Here is a 27,359-nt window from a genome sequence, read left to right as displayed (position 1 = left end):
GCGTAAGTGCTGGGAATTCCTTAACGACGTGACCGCTAACCATTATGTTTTCGATCGTCTGGTACCCTTATAAGCAAATCTATATCAGAGCTCGACTAGGCTTCTCGAAAACATGTTGATTCCTTTTACAAAGATACATACACAAGGCTCATATTCTTAAATGCCTCCAGAGTAGGGTCACTAGCCTTTCTGACAAGTTATAGTCCTTCAATGGGAGACCCTGTACTGAGGCTTGCGCCAAGCCCATGTCGCATTATCTCTAGTAGCTGTCTTCAGAGAAGCCCGCGCAAAATACTCTTTCGGTTTTCTTGCGTGTCCCCACGATAGTTTCTAACCGCCTTCCTCGAACGATTGTATGGCAGGCGATTATCGACCACCATTCCAGCCCGCGGTCGGCGCAAAGAGATCCTCCATGCTATCGCCATCGCTTTTACCTGTCTTCGAACCCGAAACACTGTATGATCTTGTTACGGCGATCCGGCGATCCAATCTGTTGTCGACATGCTTGGTCGCATCTGCATCTGCGCTTCGGAGTTCATAGCTCTTCTCTCCGCTTCGCTTCACAAACATCTTCAGTTTGCGAATTCTGGATCCGTCTCCGCTCCCGCTTCCGCTCGAGAGGGAAAGTATCCAGGGCATATACTTCTGTATGAAAGGCTTCAAGAGCGCGATACAAGCGCAAATGACTCCGCCGTTGAGCTCGACTGTAGAGAAAATACACGCTTTGGCCACGTTGTAAGTCGAGTCAGGGTCACTGATCATACTGTAGACGTATATAATGCGGACAGTGGATATGACAACCACTCTGCAGAGGCTGTCAGCACGCGACGCGAAACGGCACACCAACTGGGAATACTTACCCAGATCCCAGAGCGAATACCAAACCCAGTAATACCTTTTGTTTGATGGGCAACTGCAACGCGCGCAACATAGGTATCGGCAGACAGAGGATCAAGAAGTCTGTGATAATGTTTATACATGCCATGAACAGGTTGAGATCCGTAAGACACTTTTGGTCGGTGTGCGTTCGCGGATTACATGGTCCGGCGGCGACGATGGTGATAGCCAATGAGTATCCGGTGACTAGGACTGCTAATGCGTAGATGGATGCTTGGACTTTCCGGTCCGGATTGAGACGGTAGTAGAGTGCTAACAATGAAAGTTTGGCAAGAGCTGGTGTCCAAACATACACCACCATGATGCCGACAAGCATCTTCGTGTAGCCCATCAGTTGCTCCATAGTCACATTCCAGAGGTGTTGACCGAACCCATACTGGAAAGCTATACTTGAAGTCAGTCGTGTACAGAGTGACTAGCGGCATACGCACATTGGAAACATACGACCATCCATCCTATGCAGCCGCACCAACTGAGGACTACCAGCGCATCGTCCAGCCCTGTCATATGGCGAATGAAGATGCGAGTATACAGTCGTAGTCCAAGCACGATGGTGGAAAGTATCGTCATCACGACATACACCACAATAATCCTACTTTGAAGACCGGTTCGGTCACCACTGAAGTCTGTCTCAGCACCAGGGGGTGCAGGCAAGACGCCCGACTCGGTCGTACTCGAAGTCATCATAGATGGGGAATGCCGTGGGCTTGCAGGAAGAGACAGGACTTTGAAAGGAGGGCGGGATCGCTAGGACCTCGTGCTTACTCCCGGACTCGCAGCGAACTTATCTTCGGAGCAGTTTGAGTTACCATGCTAGCTCGACACGAGGGTACACAGATGATCTTTCCCGTACAACCTTGCTCCTTCAACAGTGGAACCGTAATACGCAGGCGCATGCTCTGGCCGGACAAGGTTCTTGGACATGCGCTCTCCTATCTAAATGCCAGACAAGATCCTCATAAAACCACAGAAAGAGGAACTACGTCCTTTTTGCCATGCTTATACCCGTTGTCTCAATCCGCTCTAACCGCTTGGAGGCCTTGCCATCGCTTCGTCTGGCGGACTCTTACATTCCTGTCCCAGAAAGGGTAAGCGTCGCATGCAGCAGCAACGCTGATTCACGTACCGAAGTTACACAATATGGCACTCCCGCATCCAATAAGGTGGTGCTCGGAGAATTGAGGCTACACTACATTTCTCTCAAAGAACTAGACAGCTTTGGGCTAATAGAAAACTCCACGATATCGACAGGTTGGAACACTAACCAGAGATGAGTTTGTACCGAGGCACTAGTCGGCTATGTGCGATAGTGTGTGACGGAACCCAGCAATAAAATGCTGACCCCTGCATGCTAATCAGCACGCGGCAAGATTCCTGTTGCGGAGTACCAACTGAAATGGCAATCTGCAGTTTGCAGGACAAACGGGAACCGTGCATGTCCCACTCCATGAACTGGGTCCGTCGATCGGGTCCTCGCACCAGTTCTCTACGTGTGACTGTCGGCTTCCGGGCAAACACGACGCGCCTGCAAATCTTCCACGTTTTGTACTCCCGATAAATACCACCCATTGCAATTGCAACGATAGAATACTAGCACCCGCCATATTTGATTCAAGGATACGTTTCGAGCGGAGAAAACATCTAAATCGGCTAACAGCGCAGAACTATCTGTCGGCCGCCACTGCCTAGACAGCTGATCACTACTGAGTCCTAGGACACTCGGATGGAATCATAGTTTCATACACAGGAAACCATGGAATCGGTTCCCACCACTGTCTTTGTGTTCGCACCATTGTCGGCGGTCATCCTGCACGAATTTGTCCTGCGACGAGTGGAAGTCGACCATTTGACCCTTCAGATCCTTGGACTAGCGATTACCGTGTACTGGGTTCTCTTCTATCACATTGGATTCGTCGCCGCGACACTGGTGACGAGTTTCTTCTGGGTTCCACTGTGGCTGTACATCGGAGCGTACCGTGCCTTTTTTCATCCACTCAACGTCTATCCGGGACCTTGGGCCGCGAAGCTATCGCGATGGTGGACTGTCAAACAGACATATGACAGTGGCCTGCATTATCATCGGGTTCTGCAGCGGTTGCAGAGTCGGTATGGCGACTATGTTAGGACAGGTCTGTCCAACCTATGTACTTCCTTCCAGATCCAGTACTAACACCGTCAGGGCCACGTGAGCTCACTATTTTTGATGCAGCTGCGATTCAACCAATTCTGGGAGCACAATCAAGTACATCGAAGGGTCCTTTCTTTGACGTCATGGAGAAGTCTCTACATCTCAATCGCGACAAGGCATTTCACCGCCAGCGTCGCAAGGTCTGGGACAACGCGATGAAAATATCGCTTTCGGACTATGCGCCGCAGGTCGAAAGCTTCACAGATCAGCTGCTTGCACGATTGAGAAGCGAGGAAGGAAGATCCATTCCACTGTTTGAGTACGCGACATACTACAGCTACGACGTCATGGCAGCACTGGCTTTTGGCAAACCAATGGGCTTCATCAAAGGCGAGCAAAGTGATGTCGCTGCCAGTATTCTTGCTACTTTCATGAATAGCGTCCAGGCGCTAGGATACATGTATCACATGCCATGGCTGATGAACGCGATTGGTGTACTTACCTCGTTCGCAGGACCCATGAAGGAGTGGCGAGACTGGAGCGTCAGTCAGATGAAAGCACGCATGCAGGTGACGTCTCTCCCTTTGCGATTCCAACAGGAACCAATGCTGACAGCTTCATCTAGGTCCGAGACGCCAAACCCGACCTAATCTCACACCTCATAAACTCCACCCCCAAAACACCAGAAGGTCGCGAACTCCTCTACGGCGAATCGCGTCTCATCATTTCCGCCGGCAGCGAAACGACTTCCTCAGCCTTGACCTTCCTCTTCATGCACCTCGCTACACATCCCCATTATATAGCCGCTGTCCGCGCTGAATTTCTCGCGAACATCGACAATTATGACTGCCAGCGCCCCATGCCAATGCTAGAAGCTGTGATTCAGGAGTCAATGCGCATGTGGCCTTCAGTCTTCTTCGGCTCACAACGCGTTACACCCCCACAAGGCATGGAGGTGAATGGGCGCTTCATCCCAGGGAACATGGTTGTGCATATACCTCTATTTCCCCTATTTCACGATGCAAGGAACTTCGTTGCACCTGATCAGTTCATCCCTGAGCGATGGATGACGAAGCCTGAATTGGTACTCAATAGACAAGCGTTCATACCGTTTTCGACTGGCTCGTATAGCTGTGCAGGGAAGGCGCTGTCTTTGATGGAACTGAGGAGTGTGATCGGAAGGGTGGTCGCGGAGTTTGATATTGTCCTGGATGAAGGAACGGATGCAAACGCTTACTGGGAGGGTATTCTGGACCACTTCACTGCAGGAGCACCGCCGATGACGGTCAGGTTTCTCAGGGCGCGATAAAGACTTGTTGGGAGAAGAGTAGACATCGACTGTCTTCTCTACTCCATACTTTCGAAATCAGTCTGTCAGAACGCCTCTATAGCCTTGTTTAAGTGTTTAGCCCTGAACGTCGGGTTCGACTTCGCATTGTTTGTATTCTTTCTGTATTTTCTCCATGAGTTGCAGATATCGAGGAAAAACGTGGACACTGAGCGGGCAAAGTCAGGAGACGCACTGTGGACCATTGCTACACCTGGGACAAACGATCGAGCAGGGAAATTCCGTGCATCATAAGAAAAGACCACTCGAACGTGGGATAACGGGTTTGATGGAAGAATGGCTGACGCTACCAAGGATGTTGGAGGATATGTTGGGTGGGGAGGAGGAAATAGTTACAGGCCAGATAGCATAGACACTATGACAGGCGCGGTGGAACTCTCGGATCTCTCCGCTATCGGGGAATAAGAGCTCCCGTGGCGATCGCTTCTTGGCTCAAAAAGTGTTTATGGTAATCCAAGTTCGAACGGGTTGCTCCGAGAAGCCATGTCTAGCATTAAAAGACTGTACTCAGGATGATGTTGCTGGATTCGATACCTGATCGAATCCACGAACCTAACAAAGTAATACAATATAAGATACAAACAGCAGAAGAACCATGCCTAGTCCCTTCTACCCAGTAATCAAATAACTGCATATCCCACACAGGCTCAAAAGTCTAGAAGACTTTTGCCAGGAGCTACCACCGCAGTGTTCGGAACCGGTAGATCTTTGACCGGCTCAGCCTTTGGTACAATGAATCCATACTCAGCTTCCCAGTCATCTTCGTAATCGCTCTCATCCTCAGAATCCCAATCACTGTCTTCGCTATCGTCTTCGTAGTCGCGTTCACTCCACCCATCGCTGTCGTCATCTGTTCCCTCCTCTTCTTCGTCCGCCCAATCCGCGTCGTCCTGGTCATCGCCATCGTTCTCGAAGTCGCGAGTTGTAGCGATGACACCGGTAACGTTCGGAATTTCGAGAAATTTGGCCATGTTCAAGCCTTCTAGGTTCCCGTTGAGTTGTTCTGTCCCCGTAGTATATTTGCGGTGTGTGCTTTCCTCTTCTCCTTCCTCTTTGCGCTTGAGATCGAGTTGCACAACGCACTCCTCGTCCCAGGCGTTTGTGTTATCAAAGCGCACCACTCGTATCGTATCCCATAGCGGCAACGGCTTGTGCGTAAGACAGTGTACGACATGAGCAGCATATGCTGATATGCTGTAATGTACATGTATTGCCTCTAAGCTAGTCAACGCCCTTAACATGTCTGCGATGTATTCATATTGGTATTTCGAAGGCGATTTGTCAATCTCTTCTTCAGCTGAGTTTGGGTTTAACATTCCAATCTTTTCCTCGACCGAGCTCTCTTTTAGTCTTAGGTATTTGACGTTCGACGCGTAGATAGGGTTCGTCGTTACGGTGCGTAGGAACAGATCCCAGCGCGCGCATGTATCTGTGAGACTGATGTTGGTCGCGATGTATCTCGAGGAAATGCGATTGAGTGAGTGTGCGGTCAAGGAGAGGCTGATGATAGGACGGTACAGGGTCGGGCATTGGCCGTGTTCATCGTCGTTGATAGTGGGTCGGTCAGGCGCGAGGTAGACACATATTAGGTGTAGAATGGGGTCCGGGAGAGACGACAAGGTGAGAATAGACATGCTTGCGACAGGAGATGAGAGTTTCAAACGTGCTCGCGATGAATTCGCAGGGCGAAGAAGTAGAGAACGAGAAATTTTCGAAGTGGCGGGAGACGTTTGTGGTGATATATGGTAGGGAAGACGCGTCTCGATGATGTAGACGCGCCGAACGACGCTAAGTCAGACATGGTATGACGCGTGCACCCGAACACGAAATGTCGCGATAGCCTTCAGGGACTGCAGAACACGCTGAAAGCGGCTACACTGCGTGCCGATATATTGTTTGTGGGTTATCTGGCAACCCAGCCCCATTGTCTTATCCGTAACATGATGACCCAAACGCCACGCTATGCATATAAAAAAGACCAGCGCTATAACATCACTCATAACTTAACTTTCTTCGCCGGCTTTTGCTCAGATGTCGCATCGTCCTTCTTCCGCTTAAATATGCTCTGGCTCTTCATTTGACCCAGTCCAGCCTTGTTCGCAGGCGCAGCCTTAGCTTTCAAGCCGAAGCTTAGCTTAACAGGCGCTGCATCCGCCTTGGGTTTTTCGGCATCTTCCTTCTCATCTCCAGGCTTCTGTTCGTCGAGTGGGGAGTCGGCCTTGTTCTCCTCTGTCGGCGACGCTCCTTCTGCTGGCGGGGTGACCTGTTGTTGAACAGCCGCTTGAGCCGCTGCTCGTTTGGCCTCGATAGCTTTCTTGGCTTCGGCTTCTTCCTGTGCACGCTTTGCCATCTTCTTCAACATCTTGTCTTCGCCAGCACCGCTTCGAGCCTCAGCAGCCTCTTGCTCCGCAATCTCATTCCGCCTGTTTACAGCTGCAACAGAAGTATCTCTCCAAGCAATCATCAATCCGTCTTTCTCGTCTTCCTTGACATGGCAGATACCCTCCCGGCCAAGGTGTTTGGCAAACTCGGTCAGTGAACTCCATTTCGTAGCGTTCATGTGGACGTGTTCCTTGTCTCGGATGTACCTAAAGCCAGTCAGCGTGTGTTCTGTCGCATGAGCTGAGAATTCTTACTCGTTGTAGAATTTGTTTACTCCAATCCATTTCTCGTTGTGCGCAGTTCGCAAGAGATTCACAAAGTCCCTTTGGAAGTCGTTGCTGAAGCCCTGGATGTACTTCTTAGGGTCCTCGCCAACGATTTGGAGGTTCCGGACATGGCTCTCGCTCTGAACGTGACATTTGAACCCGTTTGCGTCGCGACATTGCTTCTGGCAAGGCTCACACCACCAGCGCAACCGCTGCAAGCCCTTTGACTTCATCTTGTTGGCGACCCATTTTGTGCTGCCTGCTTCGGCCTTTCCCATTGTTGTGGTTGTGGTAGCGTTGATAGATCTTCGATACTGAAGCGGATACGGTTATGAATTCCGGTCGTGTATATGGTTACGGGGTTCGTGTGGAGGCTGTATAGCGAACGGCACAAAAGGTTGTGTCTTTGAGAAGTGAAGACTACGGCTGGACCTGCGAAACTCATCAGTCTGGCTGACTAAAGAGATCGCCACCCGCGAGCGCGCCAACGCTAAAGCGCGGCTCGTTGTGCACGTGCCATTCCATCTACTCGGACCCTTCACGCGTCATTCTTCCTAGCCATCACAAACGACTAGAGCTTGGTACACAGGAGATAGCGGGAACACGATGGAGTTGTTATATAGGCCATTCATGTTCGGAATCTAACACTAGTATACACCAGACGAGCTGCTCCTTATTGCCCAGTTCTTGCACACGTATCTACGAAATCGACTGCTCAACATGCGTGGTACGCACTACAATCCAACTATCAGCAATCATTTGCTTCTACACTACGCGCCAAACTTACTAATGACACGATCGTCGCCGCCAAAGCCCTTTGGTCGGTACTTAGACTTTGTTTCGCAATATTGGTGTAGCTCTAGGTGCTCTTCCGAGACACTCGACCCGAGGTTCGACACACTCGCATTGGTATCCAAATACTTCTCCAGATGATAAAACTTCGAACGTTGCTTTAAAGGCACAGGCGTCCGCTTGCTATTCTCATAACTTTCGGGTGTGGACGATGGGCGAAGGTGATTCTTCACGCGGGGAACGTACGGACAGCACCCCACGATAATGACGATGGCAAGTTCAGCCATACTGAGTTGTGTTAAGCCCGCGTCTCTTCAAAGGAGTATGACAATCGACTTACCAGATCAAACCCGCTTGGGTCAGTAGCCAGGAGAAGTCAGACTGCTGCAGCAGGATGACTCGATAGTACAGTCCTACACAACCAATCGCGACAGCACTAATATACATCAGCAAAGTCTTTGCATGTCGTTTGAATGGCAGCTGCAAAACCTACATTGCACCCACGCCGAAAATCGCCAAGACCGCGATCTTCCGTTGCAGCTTCATACTCAGCTTCCATATCGCCCAAACTGGTACCACAAATGCTTCCACGTCACTGATAACATTCAGAGTTCCCATAGCCATGTTTAGTTTGTTCGAATCGATACATTTCCCTTCGATACTTGGTTTCCATATTTTCTCCCTCGGCCAGCATGTAAAGACGTACAGGAAAAACATGGCAGTATAGAACAGCGCATTAGCAATCAACGAGCCAACAATCACCCAGAAAACGACACCCCGAAACCTCGTGGTAAAGATTTTCTTAAGCTGCAAGAAGACGACAGTCTTCGCGAGTCCGCTCGTGGCCGTGTAACAAACGAACACGATATTGCAGATATAGGATATCTCCGTGAAGGTCACCATGGAGATATCCCACATGTGTCGAGCCATACCGACGGTTTCAGCATGCACGATAGCTGCGGTGTAGGCGATACAGCCAACGTATGAGATGTAGGAGAGGTAGTCCTCAATGCAGCATGCTTTCATTACGTATGCATTGACGTAGGCGCGCGCCAGTATAAAAGGTAGAGTGAAGAGATGGATAATCGTGGTACCGACAATCACGGCCGGCATGAGCGTCGGAGGGTTCACGAAGTTGGTCGTTAGGCCGGGCGGCGGAGGAAGGATCGGAGTCTGGGTGGGATCTGTTGAAGCCATTGTGCTCCTCGGACGACTGGTCTTCCAGTGGCGGGCCAGGACCGAAAGATATCGTGGGTTGTGCTTGAAGAGTGATTAGCAAAATATCACAGAAAGAGAAGGCTTGCATTACTTCGCGCCTGTCTATGATCCCACATATCACAATTTCGCTACGTTTGATCCTGCGGCTCAGTTGCATCGTCCCGTGTAGATTGAGGCTGCGGAAGACGAAGGGGACGAGGCGATCCCTTCCGTGCAGAGCCGCCCCTCCCTCATCCTTCGCGGCTTATTCTTGACTACCTCCAACGATTCCACCATAAGTGCTGGGAATAGGAGGCCTGTTCACGGTTCGGCATCCTATTCCCGTATCCGCTGGATATGCGACGTGCGTTCCCTACTAGCGAAGTTGGTCTGCGCCGCAATCGTGCATCGGCATCGGCATCCCTTTCCGGAAGGTAGTTGCAACGTGCCGCATATTGTGGGTACGGCAGATGATATTATGGATACCGAAAATAATTGTACAATGAATGCTATACTCCTCAAGCAACCATTCGTAATTGGAACATATTCCCTTTATCGGTTCCCAGGACAATGGCTGACCAACCAGACTACGATGCGATAACTTGGCCTGTCCAACTCACAAGCAAAGTCCATCGTAAAAACAACCCGTTACTGAATCCTAGCAACCCTGCTCTCTCAGCTGCAGGCAAGACAGTCCTCATCACTGGGGCCACAGGTGGCATTGGTCGGGCGATTGCTGAAGCATGGAGAACTGCCGGTGCTAAGGCCATCGTCATAACCGGAAGGAACCAAAAGAAGCTACAAGAGGTTGTTGAGGCATTGGAAGCCACAGTCCAAGATGATACAAGCGTACATTCATTCGGGCCCATCGATATCACAAAGGAAGAAGATGTTGCAACGTTGTGGAAGAAAGCAGGAGAAGCAGTTGGCCGAATCGATGTCCTCGTCAATAACGCCGGATCCTTGACGCAAGCTATGATCGGCAAGGGTGATCCGGGAAAATGGTGGCAGGATTTTGTAGGATCCCTCTCTTTCCATATGCCCCTTTATGGTTACTGACACCTACCTAGGAAGTCAACGTCAAAGCCGTACATCTGAATGTGCACCATTTCCTTGCCCAAGCACCGGACGGCAAGGGCACAGTAATTTCTGTCTCGACAGGAACGTTAGGCGACATGTATCCCGACTTCTCCTCCTACATCCCCAGTAAACTCGCGCAAACCAAGTTCATGGAGTTCCTTCATCATGAACAGCCTGGCATTCGCACATTTAGCCTTTTCCCCGGCCTCGTTGCAACAGACATGCCGCCAAAGCAGTATCTAGAGTATGCCCTTGACGATCCCATGCTAACAGGAGGCTTAACACTTTTCCTATCTACCGAGAGAGCAGAGTGGTTGCGAGGCAGCATGGTGAGTGTGAATTGGGACTACGAGGAGATGGAGATGCATAAGGAAGAGATTTTGGAAAAGAGGTTGACGAAGTTAGCTTTTTGTGATGCGAAGTTTGGGAAAGGCGGTCATCCTTGGGCGACGTGACGAGAATGCACGCATGTCTGCTCTCACATCACTATCCGTCGATACTATGACTGCGTACCTAAGTAACATCAGATTTGGTACCGCGCAATTTCACTCGGAACGAATTCCGAGATGTCTTATATGTTCTCATGCTATGTCAGACGCACCCTCTTCTCCAATATGGCTTCCCAGTCCTTTTTCGCAAATGGCAGATACCGATCACTTCCAGGAGGAAGCCAGTACAGTTTATCCTCACCTGTAATCTTTTCCGGATCTACACCTTCCTTCTTCAACCTGCCCTTTTGAATCTTCAAAGTACCTGTATATTCCAATGCAGGTGTTACTCTTAAGAAGAGTGGTACAGCATAGCTCGGTAAGACCGCTTTAGCATGCCTCGCCAATGCTGAGAAGTCAAATGTCGCTTCAGTAACGCCGTCTGCCATGACAATGGAAGCAGCTCCCGCGCGGCCGTCATAACCAGGTACAAGCACGCCGTACGCGTTAGTTTCAGCAATCTGTGGGAATTTGCCAATCATGTCGGCTACTTCGTTCGTGGACACGTTCTCAGACTTCCAACGGAAAGTATCACCAAGGCGGTCGACGAAGAAGACGCGGCCGTCAGCATCCTGTCGCATCATATCGCCAGACTTGAACCACCTGTTATCGTTAGCCTGTCGCACATCAGTCTCCTAACAACAGAGACTTACATATCACCCTTCTCGAACACATCAGTGATCCTCCGACCCTGCGTCGCACCCTCGTTGTTGTAATAACCCGGTGCACTGGCCACCGTCTCAGGTGTCAGCCTATGCAAGACCTGACCTGGTTCATTAACTCCACATCGAATCGCAAAGCCTCTTGCATCTCTCATAATACCCTCGGTGTCAACGTCCATCTTCACTCTCACTTCCTGGTCCCTAAACTTCCAATTCCAGATCAGACCTCGGAGACCAATGCTGTTAGCTGTGAAAGGACCCGCATTGCGGTTGAAGGTCGACCCCAGTCCATCCGTAGCCGCATATAGTTCGTTGATGATGGGTATGTTGAACCGCTCACGGAAGGGCTCCCATACATCTGGGCGCATACCGTTGCCCCAGGCCATTTGCACCTTATGTTTCCGCTCGTATGGGTTCGTTGGGCCATTGAGCAAGTAACGGCAGAGCTCGCCGACGTACTGTATGATGGTCGCATCTGAAGCTGCTACTTCGGGCCAGAAGGTCTTGTGCGAAAATTTCCGGCCTAGTACGATTGTGCTGCCAGCATGGACGATCGGTGTCACGCAGAGTCCGTGTGCAGCGCCATGGTAAAGTGGCATGCATGTGTACATTCTGGCTTCTGGTTGGAGACCCAAGTATTTTGCGACACCATAACCGGTCAAGAGCTCGCGACCAGTGCTCAAAATCACGGCCTTGGGCAATCCAGTAGTTCCAGAAGTATACATGAGCGAGCGAATAGACTCCATGGTAAGTTGTTCACGACGTGAGTCTGGTATAGGTGTCGAGTTCGATAGAGATGCAAAGAAGGATGTATCGAAATATTCAATCTTTATGCCTGTTTCCTCGAGGTCGGCACGGCATGGTTCGACATTGCTCTTGACATCGGCGTCTGTGATGAGAAACCTGGAATTGCAAATCTGTTGCAATGATCAGCCCAATACCATGGGTAGTATATCATCAAACTCACTTTCACGCAATGCACCAACCCCGTTCCAGTCAAATTCCAATTGACGAAGCTTGGAACGGCCCCAATCGCGTCCAGAGCAAACCAAAGCATCAGATACTCTGGGGTATTCCCCCCATCCATAGCAACCACCTCATCTACCTGTATGCCGAGGTCATCTATCAACCAATTCCCCACTCTTGTAAAAGCCTCGAAGAACTGTTTGTACGACCATGCCTTGCCTTCGAAGATGAGGAAGGGATGGTTGGGCTGTTTGCGAACCTGGTCTTCGAAGACATGGTAGGTAAGAACGCGTTTTCGGATGGCGCGATCGGTAATGAAATCTACAACATCTTGTGATTGTGAAAGTCCACCGCGAGCATTCCTGAGGTCATGAGCAATGTGGTGTTTTGCGTTCAGGTAGGCTGCGACTGCTGCTGTGCCAGCCGCTCCAGCAATTATGGGTACTTTGATGTCTCAGCATTTCCAAAGCATCGCGACAGGGCAGGGGAAAAGACTTACATGCCATTGTGCTTTTCGCTTCCTAGATATTCTATTTCAGACGATTAATTGAGAGACACGATGTCTGATCCATCTACATAACCCCAGTCTCCCGGAGTCAGTGGAGCTACTACACGAAGAAAATTAGAGAAACCCATGGTTAAAGGCGCGATTCGTTCGACAATAAGACCGAGGTTGTCATTGTTGTGGAGTCCTGATTCAGGGTACCTAATAGACATCAAATGCGGGGAAGTTATTTCCGATATATCCGCCATGATCAACGAAGACCCGAGCTTAACCACTACTGCTTCTACAACTCCGTCTAGAGAAGCACAATCGAGCGTGGCTCGGGATAATCTGATGTTTCCGGATACCAGTGCCTCGAATCCTGGGCGAATATCAGTGTTTCCATTCTTGATAGTTTCATCGCAGTCAAGGTTTCTACTTACGGCCTTCGCATCATTGAGATCTACTGTTTGAATTACTACCAGTCCGATCCTTACGTATTCGCTGCGCTCTTCATTCGTGCAGATAATCGCTATTCCGAAGGCTGGCGCAATCACCAGAACATCGCAGCGCTCGTAAGTGTCGACATCGAACAGAACACGCGCAGGATGCGCCTTCCGATCGCGCATTTGAACACTGCACGAGAAGTAGGTGTGCTGTTCCGAATTTTGTGATGTCTGAGCAAGAGCCACTACTGCACCAGTGATTCGGGCGAAGCCAGTCGTCAACTCGCCGAGAGGATTCAGGCCTTTGGGTGTGACACTGCACTCTTCGAGAGTTGCGCAAAACTCTCGTAACGACGCATTCATGTTAGAACTGAGAGCTCCCAGGCTGTAATCTACCGGACCATCTCCAGACATGAATGACCAAGAAGGAGCTATCCAGTTTTCAGGCCGCTTAAAAGGTGCAATATCATGCTTGGGTATCCACAAAAGCAACTTGAGGAAATTGCGCTTCCAGAGTCCAGCGTAACTCGTGTCATCAGTCATGCGCCGTAGAACAGTCATGACACCTGAGATGGCTGGGAACTTGTCTTTGGAGTAGGTAATTCCTCTCGAGGTGTAGTCCCGAACCAGCTGAAACCAGGCATCTTGTCCAAACGATACACCTGGTGGTAGACCTATGCAGGTTACCACGGCATTGAGAGTGTACAGGTGTGTCCATTGTTTGTTTTGCTCTTCATGTTCAATGCCGTTAGGGCACCGCCAGAGCATGTTGTCGCTTCCGAAATGTATAGAACGCTTTGGCAGTAGTTGCTCTTGTAGGACCCAGGCTCGTTGGTACAGTGGATCTCTCACTGTCTAGGTCGCGTCAGACTATTCATGGATGCTCTTTACGCAGTCTTACATTGTTTCGCGTCTGTTGAGCAACGAGATACAGCTCCAGATCGGCCTCGTCGTCGCAAATCTCGATACGTTTGGTCAATGGCATCTTCCGTGGTCCTAGGAAACCCGCTCCACAGTGCGAAGCATTCGACGCGGCAATGTTTATGTATGAGTTTGAATAGATATCAGCCATGACAGCTGACTCTTTCTCCCAGTCTGCCGCATCATCTTGTACTATAAGTAAGGACATGAAGGTCAGTTTATAGATCAAGATCGGAGGCTTGAACTCATACCAATGGCAAGACAGTCAATCCAGAGATACCGAAGACCAAGATACCGCGCTATCATGGCGGCATCCTGAAGAGTTTTGGGGAGATCCCGAAAGTTGATGCCACTCTTTCTCGATGACAAAGTATCCTTGGTAGTCATGAACGGCAGACCGCTACCCCAACAGTAGCTGAGCGTGGCATACTTTCCTAGCTGTCCTGTGGTGGTTTCAACTAGTTTACATTCGCTCGGAAGAAACAGATCCTCCCATTCATGTACATGCTCGATCATGACATCTGCGCTGGGCATGGCGCACAGGTCCAGGACCCTCGTAGGTAATTCTACATCTTTCTGAAGATCAGAGCATTTTGTATGTCCAGTATTGCAATCGTGATACCAATAATTCAGCTGTTTCAACGGTACCGGGTCGAGTAGCTTCTCTAGTTTTACGCTTTGAAAAAGGTTCGGAGATGGGGTGTCTGGATTTCATAAGCTTGTCATATCGAGGTCAGGTGAGATCTCACGCTACATACCAAATCTACTCCGAAACTCCACAGCAGTCACCCCTACTGGACTTCTTAGATGAAGATTTTGCTGCTCGAGATGTAATTCGAGCTTCTGATTGTAATAGCCTTCGGATCCAGGTAGAAGAAGCCACACAGGAGTAACTTCCAGATCCATCTCTTGTGAAAGTCGCTTGTACGTTGGCCTATTTTCCAACCCATGAATAAGCATGCTGCATAACACACAGTTGACGGCATTTTCCCTCAACTGCGGTAGTGTGGTCTGACGTCTGTTGCATGTCCAAATATGGCTGTCGCATCCCCATGGCTGACCATTTTTATCGACCCAGGAATCCTTTTTCCATCCTGGATTATACTCACCGCGCTGAAGAGCACGGAAGGGAATTGATATGCAGCTTTGGCAAAGAGACATGGTAGATATCTGAGTAGTGATCAAGTAAGCGGTAGTTGCGAATTGTTGAAGTGAGGTGTGCTGAGTGGGGTGTACCCGCTTCTCACAGCCTGCAGGTGCTCTAGGCCTCCCACGCGTTAGTTTCTCCATACTCAACCCAACCAACTTTCTATTTTGATAGGTATACAATCTCTAGTGCTGCCGTACAATGCTTTGAGTCTTCACTCAATGGTATATTTCCTAGCTAGGTTGATGTAGCTACCAAATCTGTTCAACATTAGCTTTATTCGGAATAGGCAATACCTGGCATATGACCACGCGGGTAGCAGTTTTCTGAGGTGGCTTTTCTCCTTCTGATATCTTCTAGAAGTCTGTCTCATTTACCATACATATGTCTTTTCGATAGACTCAAGTCGAATTGAACACATCGCTCATTTCCAAATTCTATTTGTTATCGAAATTCCTACCCAGTGTAGAAATCTCGGCAAAAGAGGCTATCGCGGACCATATCCAATACCTCCACATTCAGTCATGATATCGAACCATCCGGAGTTGCCACCAACACAAGTGGTACGCATATAAGCCCACCCTCTAGGTCTCGACTTCTCTTCCAACTCCGGATCTAACTCAACGGCACGCTTGTAAGCCGCCGTCTGGCCGGTACTATCGACCGGATTGACGTACTCGGGGACGTCGCCAAAGTCCTTCTTCTGGAATCGCTGGTGCCAGGTAATATCTACCGTGCTGCCGGAAACAGAGGAGAATGGCATATTCCCAACGTAGTGGATTTGGATGCCGAGACCGTACATGACGGCTGGGAACCACTTTAGGCGGTCAAAAGAAGCCATAGCGGATGCGCTGAGAATAGGGACGACGAGCTTGGAGCGGGATGCGGTGTTTTCCTTGCTCCTGCCCTGGTCTTTATCAGCTAAGGGAGAAGTGAGCTTTGTCAGCGCGATCAATGTGTTGAGTTCTGGGATACCGCCATAGGTATACTGCGGGTGGCGCGTGAGCGACCAAAGACGCCGGCCGGGAGGTTGAGCCAGCCCCTTCTCGAATGCGTCAGCTTCCTTTATGTACTGGTGCATACGGCGAAGGAGACCGGGTGATGTACTCTCTTTGCGCATCTCGATGCTGAACCGGACGTGGCGGATCATGTCAAAGCGACCCAAATAAACTAGGCGGTCAAAATAAGTCGTAGTGTCCGGACCGACCTCAAAAGTGTTGACAGAGTAGAAGATGGGGAGGGCCTCGGCACGGGTCTCCTTGTTGACACGAGTGATACCGAGAAGATCGCTGGTTGCAAAATGATCAAACTGGTTGTCATCGTGAAACTGAATAGTGTCATCAGCAGGGTAGTCGCACAGATGCGGTTTGATGGGTCGACCCGTATGAAGCGCGAAGGCGTAGATGGATCGACGTAGCTCTAGGGTGAGATCCATGAATCTGTGGAACTTGGACACTTCACATTCAGACGTACGAGGTTTACACGTCCGTTTTGGAGCTTTAGACACCATCTTTGGGGTATGAACTTCGTGTTCCTCAGTTTCTTGAGTGAGAGTATCAGCCTCAGGACTGGGTGTAAAAGCTGAGGAAAAGCCAGCTGTGGAGGCTGTGTTGACGTAGTGCTGATAGCTAGGAGGCTCGTAGCCGTTGTCCGATACCTGTGGGAGGGCAACGCCGTATAAGTAGTTGCTGGAGGATAACTGTGCGCAAGGACGGGAGAGGTTCATATGCGTTCGACCAGAAGAGTCATTGCCAATTTCACCATCTGCAACTAATGAAGGGCCATTCTCTTCCATGATCCTTCGAGGGTCCGTAGCTTGGTTCGCAGTCTCGAAAGCGTGTACAGAATCCATAGAATTCGGACCATAGAACGTCGGCCGACCAGGAATAACTCTTGACGAACTATTTGTATTGGTATGTTCTTTGTCGAAGAAGACTTTGCCGCAGCTGTCACAAGAAAGCTGTGATTGAGTCCTCTCCTCTGTCTCATCGGAGGTTGCGTTGCACTCGTAGCAGTACCTGGTTCCGTCAGGTAAGCTCACGGGGCTAGAACGTGGCCAGTAGTCTGTTGGCAGAAGTAACTGCGGGTCTTTCACAGATACGGCACAAGATATGTTACCCAAAGTTTCCAGCTTCCTATCAAAAGAAGCGAATGGGTCGTCTATGTTAGTGTGTAACTGTGGTTGCGACAGGCCTCCTTTTTGGCCTTGGTTTGCATGCCAATAGGGCATTGGCTTCAAAAGCTCCACATGCGCTTCGTCAGCGAAAACTCTGTCGGTCTTTTCCGCGTCTGATAGCTGCTGAGCTTGACTGGTACGTTGCTGTGTATATGTTTTAGCCTTTTTGGAAAGAGGGGATTCCGAAATGAAAGACCCACCATGCGAACACGCCTCGACGATCCGGTGCCTGTGGTGGGTAGTATCTCGTTCGACAAGCGTCTTTTATGAGGAGGCTCGCGCCTGATTGGCGAAAGTGAGTCTCTGACATTCATCGCGTACCAGTAAGACTGAGAGGCTGGTTAGAATGTTTTTGTAACACCGTACCTTGGTCACAGTTGACGCTATTTCGAGAGGTTGAGGTGCAGGTTGAAGCGGGTAAGAGAGGTGAGATAGAAGTTACAGAGGGCAAAACTAGGGAGATGAGTCCTGGTGAAGGAGCATTCGTATGAAGTTGCGCTCATTCGGTCTTCATTCGTGCTCTCACCTGTTTCTCTGAGGAGCCTAGAAGATATGGGCAAGCGATGGTAGCACGGGTGTACAACCACGGTACGTCCTATGTAGCGACAAGACCTAAGGCCCGAAGCTCATGACTCGCACGAATTGAGAGATGGATACGCAGTTGATTATTCACATTTCGCGAATGTTTACTTTTCAATCGCCGCCCCTTACCACTTCTTGTTTTCGTCGTTGAAGTCGCGTCCCTGGCGCTCCCGCTCTAATCTAGCATCAAACTCTTGCTGTGCGCGCTGCCTCTCCATAGCCCTCTCATCATCACCCTCAACAAATGTGTATGAATCCCCGAGCGTGGAGCCTTCTCTTTGCTCCCTGCGCTCAGGCTCCACTCTCCGTGACTGCTGCTGTGGCTTTTGAAGGGGCGCTGGCGCACCACCGCGTCTAAGACGGTCCCAGCTTGATTCCCCAGGCCTTGCTTGCGGCTGGGGCTGCGATTGCGGATTGTTGACTTCATCCTGGAAGAGGCCGCCGGTAGGAGAAGCGTCGTCATCGAAAGGAAGTGATGATGGCTGTGCAGACTGAGGTCGTGAAGATGGTTGGCGATTCCAAGCTTCAGTAGATGGCGGACCCTGCTGGCGTTGTGAAGTCGATTGCGATGTATGGTTCGAGAAACTCTCCCACGTGTCTGTTCCTGCAGATTGAGTCCCCCATGTTTCGTTTCCAGCAGTCGGGCTCATGTCGTCCCCTCCATCGCCGTTGTCTTGGGGTTGCTTACCCCACCTAGCCTGTGGCGAAGGACCACCTCCCGCGCGATTCCTTACCTGCTCCTGGAACTCTCGTCGCCTGTCCTGAATCTCGCGTCCTTGTTGTGCGGTCCTCTGTCCTTCGGCGTGTGACGAAGCCTTCAACTCCTGTCCAAATTGTTCCAGTTTAGGATCGTTTGATGTGTTAACTGCAGCAAGTGGCTGAGCAAGAAGTTGGCCGATGATGTTGCCCATCTGTCCTGCCACCAACACATATAAAGAGAATCGCCATGTATGTCGTGCGAACTGCGCCATATTGCCCTTGATGGGACCAAATTTATTTCGATCAATGTCCTCAACCTTGGGTTGATAGAAGGGGTATTTCATCTTGTCCCAGGTCCTGTACCATTGGTATGTTCCTGCAGCTGCACCCGTGGCAGCGAAATAGCTTTTTGTCTGCTCGAGCTGGTATATGTGGTATGCGAGCGCCTGTGCTTCCTCCGAGTTTAGTTGACGGCCAACTTTGCGCTCGGCAAACTTGAGGGTAGTCTCCGTCTTGAAGCGGACAGCGCGATCGGAGAAGCCCATGAAAGTGCCTATGATGGGTAATGGCTGGGGTAGGGTGCTCGCGTCGAAGCGAGCGCCTGTGGATGGCGGCGACGCGGATGCATATGGGTCGTCCGACGAGGGATATGGGTTATCTGAGAAGCTTTCTGGCGCTGTGTTTTCGACGTCCTCGAGCACCATGTTGAGCTATCTGGAATGGGGTTGTCTGGTTGTGAAGTGCGTTGCGTGGTGTGACGCGAAGAGCCATCGGAGCTTGTGGTACTTCAAGTGCTAGACTCAAACGATGACGCCATGGAACATTGCCTCGGAACCATCGCCTGGGCAGGGTCCAATTCTGCAAACACCTATACACAATGCCGCTACCGAAGATGCACCTCACACCCTGTCGACATTAATTCCACGTTGGTCTGCTCTTTATTTCATGACGTCCAAGTTAAAAGGTTGAAAGATTCAATACGGTCTATCCCCAAAATAATCCTAATCCAGCAATATACCATCCCTACAATGTATGTACTTATACAATGGACAAAGAAATGAACCTGCTCCAGATTCGACCCAACTACTGCAAACCCCCATATGCACGCAAAGAAACAGAGACTAGAAAGTGTTGAGCGAGGAAAATACCCAATTCGCTTCAGGAGAACGCCGCGACCCAAAGCCGCCTACAACGGCCAATTACGATAACCAGGAGTAACTCTCGGAGTGCGCTGAAAGAAAAGCGACAAACAGAAACACGATTCACCATCCCTCGCTACACGCTGTATATGCTTTTGCCGACCCTGAATGTCGTTCGAAGAGAACATGGTAACCGGAGTTTGGGCTTCAACGGATACGATAACTATAAGATGATGCAGCGGCAGCCAGCTGTAGGCTCATCTTCGGTATCTCTTCGGCTCCCAGTCTTTCCGGTCTTAGCGTTTTCTTCGTCGTCGACCATCTCTTGTGGCTTAACTGTCATGTGCACCACATTAGGGGAGTCTGTCTGGAACCGGCAATCTGTCCGTTGTCAGTAGCTGCACCATGAGCCCGTAAGGGTCGGCCTATGCAAGCTGCGCGTCGTAGCTGGCCCAGCCAGTAGGAAGCGTGTGCCGAGCGGTTGGACAAGCCACGCCAAGACATGAGCTGATAGAGAAGAGGTTCTTACCTTTTAGTGGCGATTTGTCGTCGAGCATGCGACCAAAGTGGATCAGTCGTATCGAGACTGGCGACGTAGGTCGAGTCTCCCATTCTGTAGAGAGTAGTTAGCGTTTGCCAAAGGAGGTACGGAAGTGCGTGTCAAGTTGCGATTGCGCTCGAAGCATTATGCAGATCAAGATGGAGAAAGCTGGCGACACAGCCACCCCACTGCCCAGCCAAGCATGACCCGACTTGGGCGCAGAGCAAGGAAGAAATGCGCATGCGTACCTTCTCGCCAGTCCCGCCATATCAGCTCCTTGAGCGTGTATACACTGATGTTGTAGGGGTCCATGTTCTCAACGTTGATGTTGCGCTTCTTCAGGTACTTCTCCTCGATCTTGTATGGATGTCTCGCACCACTAGTGAGGAGCAGCATTATCACGAGCACGGGGCCGTTGGTGTTGTCTGGGTTTGCCGCTGGTGTATCCGTCGACGGCCCAATCGCCTCGGTCTCTGCGCGATTTAACGCAGCGGGAGGTGCGGGTTTCGCAGACGGAGAAGCAGCGACAGGCGCGTTCTCAGAGGCGCTGGTCTCGACTGCAGGTGGTGTGGAAGTCGCTATCGGAGCTGTAACGGGTGTCTCTGCAACCTGCGTGCCCGTGTTCGCAGAGGCTGGCACGACGCCCGCCGCCTGGAGAGTCCTCATCTCGACCGGGCTTGACGACAGACCTTGATCGCTCCTGCTCTGTGGTCGCGACCCTGCGCCCGCTTGCTGTGGAGTGCTCTGTGGTGCCGTGGGGGCTTGATCCGCTGTAGACGCCATGGTTGGCCGGCTTCACTCGCGATGTTATGCGGCAATAGGAGGAGCGAGCGATTGATTAGGGTCAAGCGAATGGATGACGGATGCACGACGGGAGATTTCTTCCGGTGAGCGTCGTCGTCGTTGCAGAGGGCACGGCAGCGAAGAATAGGTTGGTGTTGAGATGTATTGGGCTTCTGATGCGTGGGTGATGGAAGGTCGGGCGACCGTGCGCGATTGGAAGGTCGCCGTCGCCGCCTTGCTCTCCTTCTCCGCAATCCGCAAATGCGGCAAGAACGACCCGCCGGCTCCACCAAGAGCCACTACTGAGCCGAGAACACCGCCTCAACGCGTGGCCATGATGCTGCCCGCTTGCAATTTGCTGGTAACCATCCATCGGTACCACGCACCCTCGTCCACCTGTCTTGTGCCTCTCCTGTCACTGTCAACTCTGCTGGGCCCGTAACGCGCCAGCCTTTTCGCTACCCAAGCGCGTGCCCCTGCATGCTATCTCCCCATGGCGATAATTGGTCTGCATGCATCTACTTTACGCCACATGCACAGTAATCAAAGTGGACCCGGGTTTCGTCCCGACATATCTGGCAGTATTGTTTAGCACATGACAAGCTTGCAAAGTCACTCCAGACTTGTTCCGTGGTTGGAGATTTCATTATTTCATTCATGTTTCGGTCCTGCACCACCATGCCATGTCCATATCGTGAGCTGTCCGTACTGCGAGTTGAACTGTCGCTTGTGTGCATGTGGAATATCCTCCATGCTACTGCTCAAGCATCACATGAGTACGAGCCTACCAGTTCATCTTCATCTTGTGCTCAATCTCCGTGTGGAAGTCTGGCACCTCACGTAGCTCGCTGCCTGTGAAGACATCCTCCCAGCCAATTTCACAATCTCGTCCCTGCAGAATGTCCCGGTGAACGCCACTGCTTCCGCCCAGGGTTGCCGGCCTCCACTCGCCTGCCTCAGCGATCTTGAGCTCCATACCCCTGCGCACTGGCTCTGCGATGCCAAACTGTCGCCTCAGCATTTCCATCTTCAGGCGGTCTTGGGTGTCTCGCCATTGGGTAAGACGAGCCTCGAGTGGGTGGGCAGACTGAAGAGCGACGGGTGCTGCCGACGACGACGATGCGGTAGGTGCTATGGAAGTCTGGGCGAGGCGAGATCGCAGCGTGTCGTGGACACCCGGAGCAGAGGGTGCCGAAGTCTCGAGGGCGGTTTGCGTGGGGTGCGCCTTGTTAGGAACGAAGCGGAGAGACTGGGGTGCATGTTAGGACATATCAATGTACACGAGCGCTATGGTGCTGGCAGCTTACCATCTTGATCAACGTGGCGCTGACAGTACGCGGAGCGGTTTTGAGTTGATCGATACGGCGACTGGACCTCGGATATTGGTCTTGATACGCTGGAGTATTGTTGACGTTCGAAGGCGGGATGTCGAATTGTTGTTATCGATGGATGGGAGCTCACTCCAGGCTGCTAGTGACGCGCCCACTAGCGTCGTCTTGGCATACGAGTAGATGGGCAATCCCCAAACTTGATCGCATCACAAACATGAGAGCGAACTATCTAGCATAGGCCATGTTTCCCTTTTGATTGCTTTCAACTTCAAGTAGCTACATTCCGACCATGCTGTCAAGGGGCAGGTCCCAGATTATGCAAGCAGCCATCATAGCTCCTACACTGACCATAGCCGCCATGAGGATGTTGACAGCATTATTGTCTAGTAGATCGCTCCCAACCTCGATTTTCCGACTCTCATGCTGCGGGTCCACGACTGCATTGCCGCTCGCTCCAGCCTTCAGCATTGTCCCCGATGCCTTGACCGACGCTGCAGTGTTCACGCCGCTCGTCTTCGTAGTGCCATTCAAGCCTTCAGAACGACTGCTGACTTTGCTTTGTATCTGACCCACTTTCGAGAGGTGGAGCGGATTACTGCTGCGTACAAGAACTCGTCTGCCTCCTTCACCTTCTACCACCTTGCCTGAATGCACGTCGATGACGCTAGCTTGGACAAGAGCACCGAGGAGCGAGTCGAGAAGTGTTCCACCAAAACCGGCAGCTGTCAAAGCAAGTGTATATGCAGTCTTTTGCGAGAAGCTCCAGTCTTTGCAGAAGGGCACAAAGAGTGTAGATGTGGCTGAGAGTATGAAAGCTCCGAGCAGCCCAGCACCAAGTCCAGTCGCTGTCACCCCTCCATTTGTACCAGGCGGGACGATGCGCCACGGAGCTGTTATAAGACGTGGCTTCGATTTTGATAGGATACCGAGTTCAGAGGAGAAAGTGTCTGCGGCGACTGCAGCGTAGTTACTAGACTATGTTAGCAATATGCGGGAACATGGAGGGCATTCGCTTACGCTACGATACCTATCACCAGCGTGTCGCTGCCTCTATGCCAACATAGACCCTGGTCACCATATCTCCCTTCTTTCCTTAGCTGCCAGAGGTGCAGCAATATTAGCACCGAGGCTACGCCGGAGTTCGCAATAACTTGAACATGGTTGCGAGTGCCTTCTCCACCAGATGCACCTGTCGCTGACTGTGTCAATTTCGCTTTGATATCATGCTTGACCTGTCCTTGTGTTAGACGTCTTCTGCAGGACTCTTCGAAAGAGCATACCTTCGTTACGGTACTGCCAGCCAAGAAGAAAACTGCAAGAAGAGCAAAGAATACACTCCACGGATGTAACGCGTGTACAACTGCTGTCGCGAACGCTGCAAGAAGTCCGATTGGGGTCAGTGACTTTCGCGAGTACGCTCTATATACGAGCGCAGCAGTAGCCGGAACCGCTATAACGGGTCTCATGCTTGGACGTGTTGGACTTGGTGTAGGGCGGCACGGAGGTGTGGCTCGAGATGGTGACCCTTCCCGAGATCGATTGATGTTGCGTCATGCATGGCCAAGCGTCCACAGATCCATCTATCATAGGGTGAGACCCACCCGGGCATCGCCACCATCAACCTCAGAACCCGTCAAACTTACAATCATCTTCATGTAGCTACTGGGACACAGAAAGCTCTATCTTTCTTCAAGATCCCTTGTAGTAATTGGAACAGCGCTTCGAAGGCGGACACACATCGTCGTCACGCACCTTACCCTCAGTGGTGTGCCAGATCCGTTCCACCATCATTAAGTTCCTTTCCAGAGCCGTTAAGATCTATATAAACCTTGCAATTCCTGGTAGTTTCCCAAGAGGTTCCGCAATACGTATAATTTAATTCGACCATCTCCGATCCGAGGCAACTTGCAAGGAGTCTTCGCACGTCGATTTATACGGAGTCACAAAAAACATCTTCGACAGCCTTGGTGATCAAGACTACTCTCAAATCTTGCATTTCTTGAGCTCGCAGTCGATGATCAGCTGAAAACTGTTCGAGTTTTCGGGCACAGGTACGTCTTCATGATGGTTGACCTGGCAAGCGCGCAACGAGATCAATGGCTCTACTACGAGGTCTCGCAATGCTCTGGGGGGACGATAAAAGTTGAGAAGTTTCAATTACGATCACAAAGACCAAGTGCCAGCAGATATGAGCTAAACGAATAGGAGTGGAATGCTGTTAGCGAAAGCTTGGGAAAGCTTGACCATTGTCAAATTTGCTTAAGCTCATCATGCGACGGGTGACACCTGCTGCGTGCGCCTAACAGGCGTCCAACGAGGCTGTGTCTTGTACCAATCGCGACTCAGCCCAGGACCGGCAATAAGAATCCATCTGCAAGAATTGCTGCGATTGGTCCGCGAGGGTGACCCAACTAGGAATAGTCGAATCTCCCTCAACGCTTGGTCACACCCAGAGCATTCGTGGCTAAGATACCGTGTAAGGCCCACTAGATTAGCTACACGAGGCTTTCAACACCCTTGAATTCGATTCATAGCCACAGATGTCCCTTGGCTGTGCATCGTCCTATTTGGGTGAGCTGTCCGCATCTGCAAATACAGCACAAGATATAAGGCGTCACTGTCTGGAACGATGGAGGAACTCAAATCACCCGCTTTCATTCTCTCTGCACTCGTCTTTCCACTGTCTTTTTCCGATTCTCAAACATGGCGATATATCTCTTCAAACTTGTCCGGAGAAAGCTCAGGGAACGTGAAGCCAAAAAGACCATCCCAACTACAGATGACTCCCACCTAGTACCTGAGCCTGCCTCAGAACAAGAGCTTCAAGATTACCCGAATAGACATGGCCATGGACTATCTCAAGACTCAACAGGAAGCCACATCAATTTCCTTACACCTGAAGAAGCAGCACAGCAAAATATAGAAGCTCGCCGAAGAAGGACGCGGCAGTTAAAGTTGATGCTAGGACTTGTGTTACCCAACTTCCTGGCTGCGATGGACGTGACCATCGTTGCTCCGGCTATTCCACTTATATCATCTCATTTCGGTACGTCGTTCCAGTCCGTCCCCTCAGCCTCAAATACCTACGTGCTAACATACGTCCTTAGATCAGCTGTCCGGAAGCTTCAACTGGATTGTAGCAGCTTACACGCTCACATTCACCACATTTATTCCTGCATCAGGACAACTAGCTGATATCTACGGTCGCCACTTCGCGCTTCAGTTTGAGATGTTTTGGATCATGATAGGGAGTGTGATCTGTGCTACCGCCCAGTCTTGGAGCATGTTGCTTGCGGGCCGTGCTTTGCAAGGCTTAGGCGCTGCTGGCATCGTGAGTTTGAGTCGTATCATTGTGTCTGACGGGTCAACACTGGCGGAAAATTCGAGAAGTACCTCAGTCCTATCATTGATCATGGGATGCAGGTAAGTTCTCACTCCATTCGACTGAGGAACCTGTACTGATCATGTTGAACCAGTTATGCTGTCGGCCCAGTCATCGGTGGCTACCTCGCAGATGCGAGTTGGCGGTACATCTTCGTTCTCCCTATCGGCGTTGCAGTGATTGCCATGGTCATCATCTTCTTCGTCATGCGCAAAGAGCTCGCTCAAGGACGTGCCACAACCGCACCAGGCGAATCGCGCCGTTTGGGCTATATCTCCGGTCTCGCCATCATCGATTGGCCCGGCGTAATCATGTTCATCTTTGGAGTAGGCTGCGTGATCCTCGCCATACAATGGGGCGGAACACAGTACTCATGGAGCTCGGTTCCGGTCATTGTCGCTCTCATCGTCGGCATTGTCCTGTGCATTGCTTTCTTCGCCTACGAGTACTTCCTAGGCCCTGACCGCGCCATGTCAAGATTCTTTCCTCGTCAAGTTCCCATGATTCCCTCCACACTCTTCCGCAAGAAGGACACAACGTTGCTTATGATTGTCAACTTCTCCGCTGGTATCTCCATGGTCTCCGCTTTCTACTTCCTGTCCTACTACTGGCAGCTTGCCGAGGGGTACTCATCCAGCCAAGCTGGTGTACAGCTCCTCTACTATACGCCTGGCCTAGGTGTCGGTGTCTACACTGCAGCCCTGCTATGTAACCGTTGGCCAAGACAAACATTCTCCCCTTTGCTCATCGGTTCCATTGTTGAAGGGGTCGGTCTCGCACTCCTCACCTACTCGATATCCATCCGCCACATCACACTGGTGAAAGTGTTCCTCGCTGTATCAGGCGCAGGGACAGGATTACGCTTCATGCCCATTGCCCTTCACGCAGCAGGTATCTGGTCAACGCGTATTCCCAGCATGCAATCGCTGCTTTCCTTCATGGTGCCTCTGGGGGAGACAGTTGGTATTGCAATGATGGGATCGGTCTTTTCAAACAAGCTTTCCACTTTTCTGACGAGAATCAACCCTGGGAACGGTATCTCGTTACCTGCCACTGGTCCACCGAGCCTCGAGCTCTTGAGCAGTCTTCCTGCAGCAGTCAAGATAGAAGTGCAGAATGCGGCTGCCAAGGCAGTGATGTGGTCTTTGATCTCCGTGTTGCCTTTTGTTGCCGCAGCCATCGTTGCGTCCTGCTTTCTGGGCAATGTGTGGATCGGGAAATCGGCAACGAAGGGCAAAGAAGGAGAGCCGGCACGCCCAGCGGAAATGGGCAAGGTATTATATGGTCTTTACATGCTCTCACTTTGCACTGGAAGAGTTGTGGAGCAGAAGCAAGATCTAGATGTCAATATCTCAGATGAGGCGGCGAAAGAAAGAGGAGATTTACAGGAGGGCGATGCAAGCATGATAGCGTCAAATAAGAAACAGTATGGGGCTGTCGATAGCTCGGTGTAAGGTATTGATAGACATAGACTGTATTTTATCTCCTACTAGACCTTTTTGAACGACTCTCAGTCACTACT

The 27,359-nt window shown here is 50.9% G+C and overlaps 7 protein-coding genes across 7 annotated transcripts; 3 read left to right on the top strand and 4 right to left on the bottom strand.

Annotated features, from left to right (window-relative positions):
- Nucleotides 1-366: 366 nt before the first annotated feature.
- Nucleotides 367-15,218, bottom strand: GT037_005248 (long-chain fatty acid transporter-like protein; the record flags this gene model as incomplete). The annotated part of the gene is made up of 22 exons (XM_038930295.1): nucleotides 367-805; nucleotides 861-1,281; nucleotides 1,329-1,622; nucleotides 2,641-2,764; nucleotides 3,358-3,474; nucleotides 3,528-3,560; nucleotides 5,054-5,810; nucleotides 6,377-6,961; nucleotides 7,010-7,335; nucleotides 7,380-7,453; nucleotides 7,809-8,101; nucleotides 8,154-8,249; nucleotides 8,307-9,073; nucleotides 10,692-11,181; nucleotides 11,232-12,157; nucleotides 12,208-12,650; nucleotides 12,706-12,727; nucleotides 12,984-13,072; nucleotides 13,130-13,991; nucleotides 14,038-14,249; nucleotides 14,309-14,761; nucleotides 14,816-15,218. 22 exons carry the CDS (start codon nucleotides 15,216-15,218, stop codon nucleotides 367-369), a joined length of 8,226 nt encoding a protein of 2,741 aa, XP_038787245.1.
- Nucleotides 2,651-4,334, top strand: GT037_005250 (cytochrome p450; the record flags this gene model as incomplete). Its single annotated transcript, XM_038930297.1, has 3 exons — nucleotides 2,651-3,026; nucleotides 3,077-3,594; nucleotides 3,651-4,334. The coding sequence occupies 3 exons, from the start codon at nucleotides 2,651-2,653 to the stop codon at nucleotides 4,332-4,334; spliced, it is 1,578 nt and encodes a 525-aa protein (XP_038787247.1).
- GT037_005249 (uncharacterized protein) lies at nucleotides 9,581-10,545 on the top strand (the record flags this gene model as incomplete). The annotated part of the gene is made up of 2 exons (XM_038930296.1): nucleotides 9,581-10,027; nucleotides 10,081-10,545. 2 exons carry the CDS (start codon nucleotides 9,581-9,583, stop codon nucleotides 10,543-10,545), a joined length of 912 nt encoding a protein of 303 aa, XP_038787246.1.
- A 473-nt stretch (nucleotides 15,219-15,691) lies between the features above and the next one.
- On the bottom strand, nucleotides 15,692-19,365 carry GT037_005247 (uncharacterized protein; the record flags this gene model as incomplete). The annotated part of the gene is made up of 4 exons (XM_038930294.1): nucleotides 15,692-17,524; nucleotides 17,581-17,717; nucleotides 17,907-17,923; nucleotides 18,092-19,365. 4 exons carry the CDS (start codon nucleotides 19,363-19,365, stop codon nucleotides 15,692-15,694), a joined length of 3,261 nt encoding a protein of 1,086 aa, XP_038787244.1.
- A 658-nt stretch (nucleotides 19,366-20,023) lies between these two features.
- On the bottom strand, nucleotides 20,024-21,124 carry GT037_005246 (uncharacterized protein; the record flags this gene model as incomplete). Its single annotated transcript, XM_038930293.1, has 3 exons — nucleotides 20,024-20,181; nucleotides 20,330-20,413; nucleotides 20,590-21,124. 3 exons carry the CDS (start codon nucleotides 21,122-21,124, stop codon nucleotides 20,024-20,026), a joined length of 777 nt encoding a protein of 258 aa, XP_038787243.1.
- A 784-nt stretch (nucleotides 21,125-21,908) lies between these two features.
- On the bottom strand, nucleotides 21,909-23,921 carry GT037_005245 (ump1-domain-containing protein; the record flags this gene model as incomplete). Its single annotated transcript, XM_038930292.1, has 5 exons — nucleotides 21,909-22,373; nucleotides 22,432-22,492; nucleotides 22,736-23,425; nucleotides 23,473-23,687; nucleotides 23,736-23,921. 5 exons carry the CDS (start codon nucleotides 23,919-23,921, stop codon nucleotides 21,909-21,911), a joined length of 1,617 nt encoding a protein of 538 aa, XP_038787242.1.
- A 1,237-nt stretch (nucleotides 23,922-25,158) lies between these two features.
- On the top strand, nucleotides 25,159-27,291 carry GT037_005244 (mfs general substrate transporter; the record flags this gene model as incomplete). Its single annotated transcript, XM_038930291.1, has 3 exons — nucleotides 25,159-25,501; nucleotides 25,563-25,878; nucleotides 25,932-27,291. 3 exons carry the CDS (start codon nucleotides 25,159-25,161, stop codon nucleotides 27,289-27,291), a joined length of 2,019 nt encoding a protein of 672 aa, XP_038787241.1.
- Between the last annotated feature and the right edge of the window lie 68 nt (nucleotides 27,292-27,359).

Source organism: Alternaria burnsii (assembly GCF_013036055.1).
Source record: "Alternaria burnsii strain CBS107.38 chromosome Unknown 740, whole genome shotgun sequence".
In the NCBI taxonomy this organism is placed as follows: Eukaryota; Fungi; Ascomycota; class Dothideomycetes; order Pleosporales; family Pleosporaceae; genus Alternaria; species Alternaria burnsii.
Note: the sequence above shows the minus strand (reverse complement) of the source record. Positions and strands in the feature narration are given on the sequence as shown.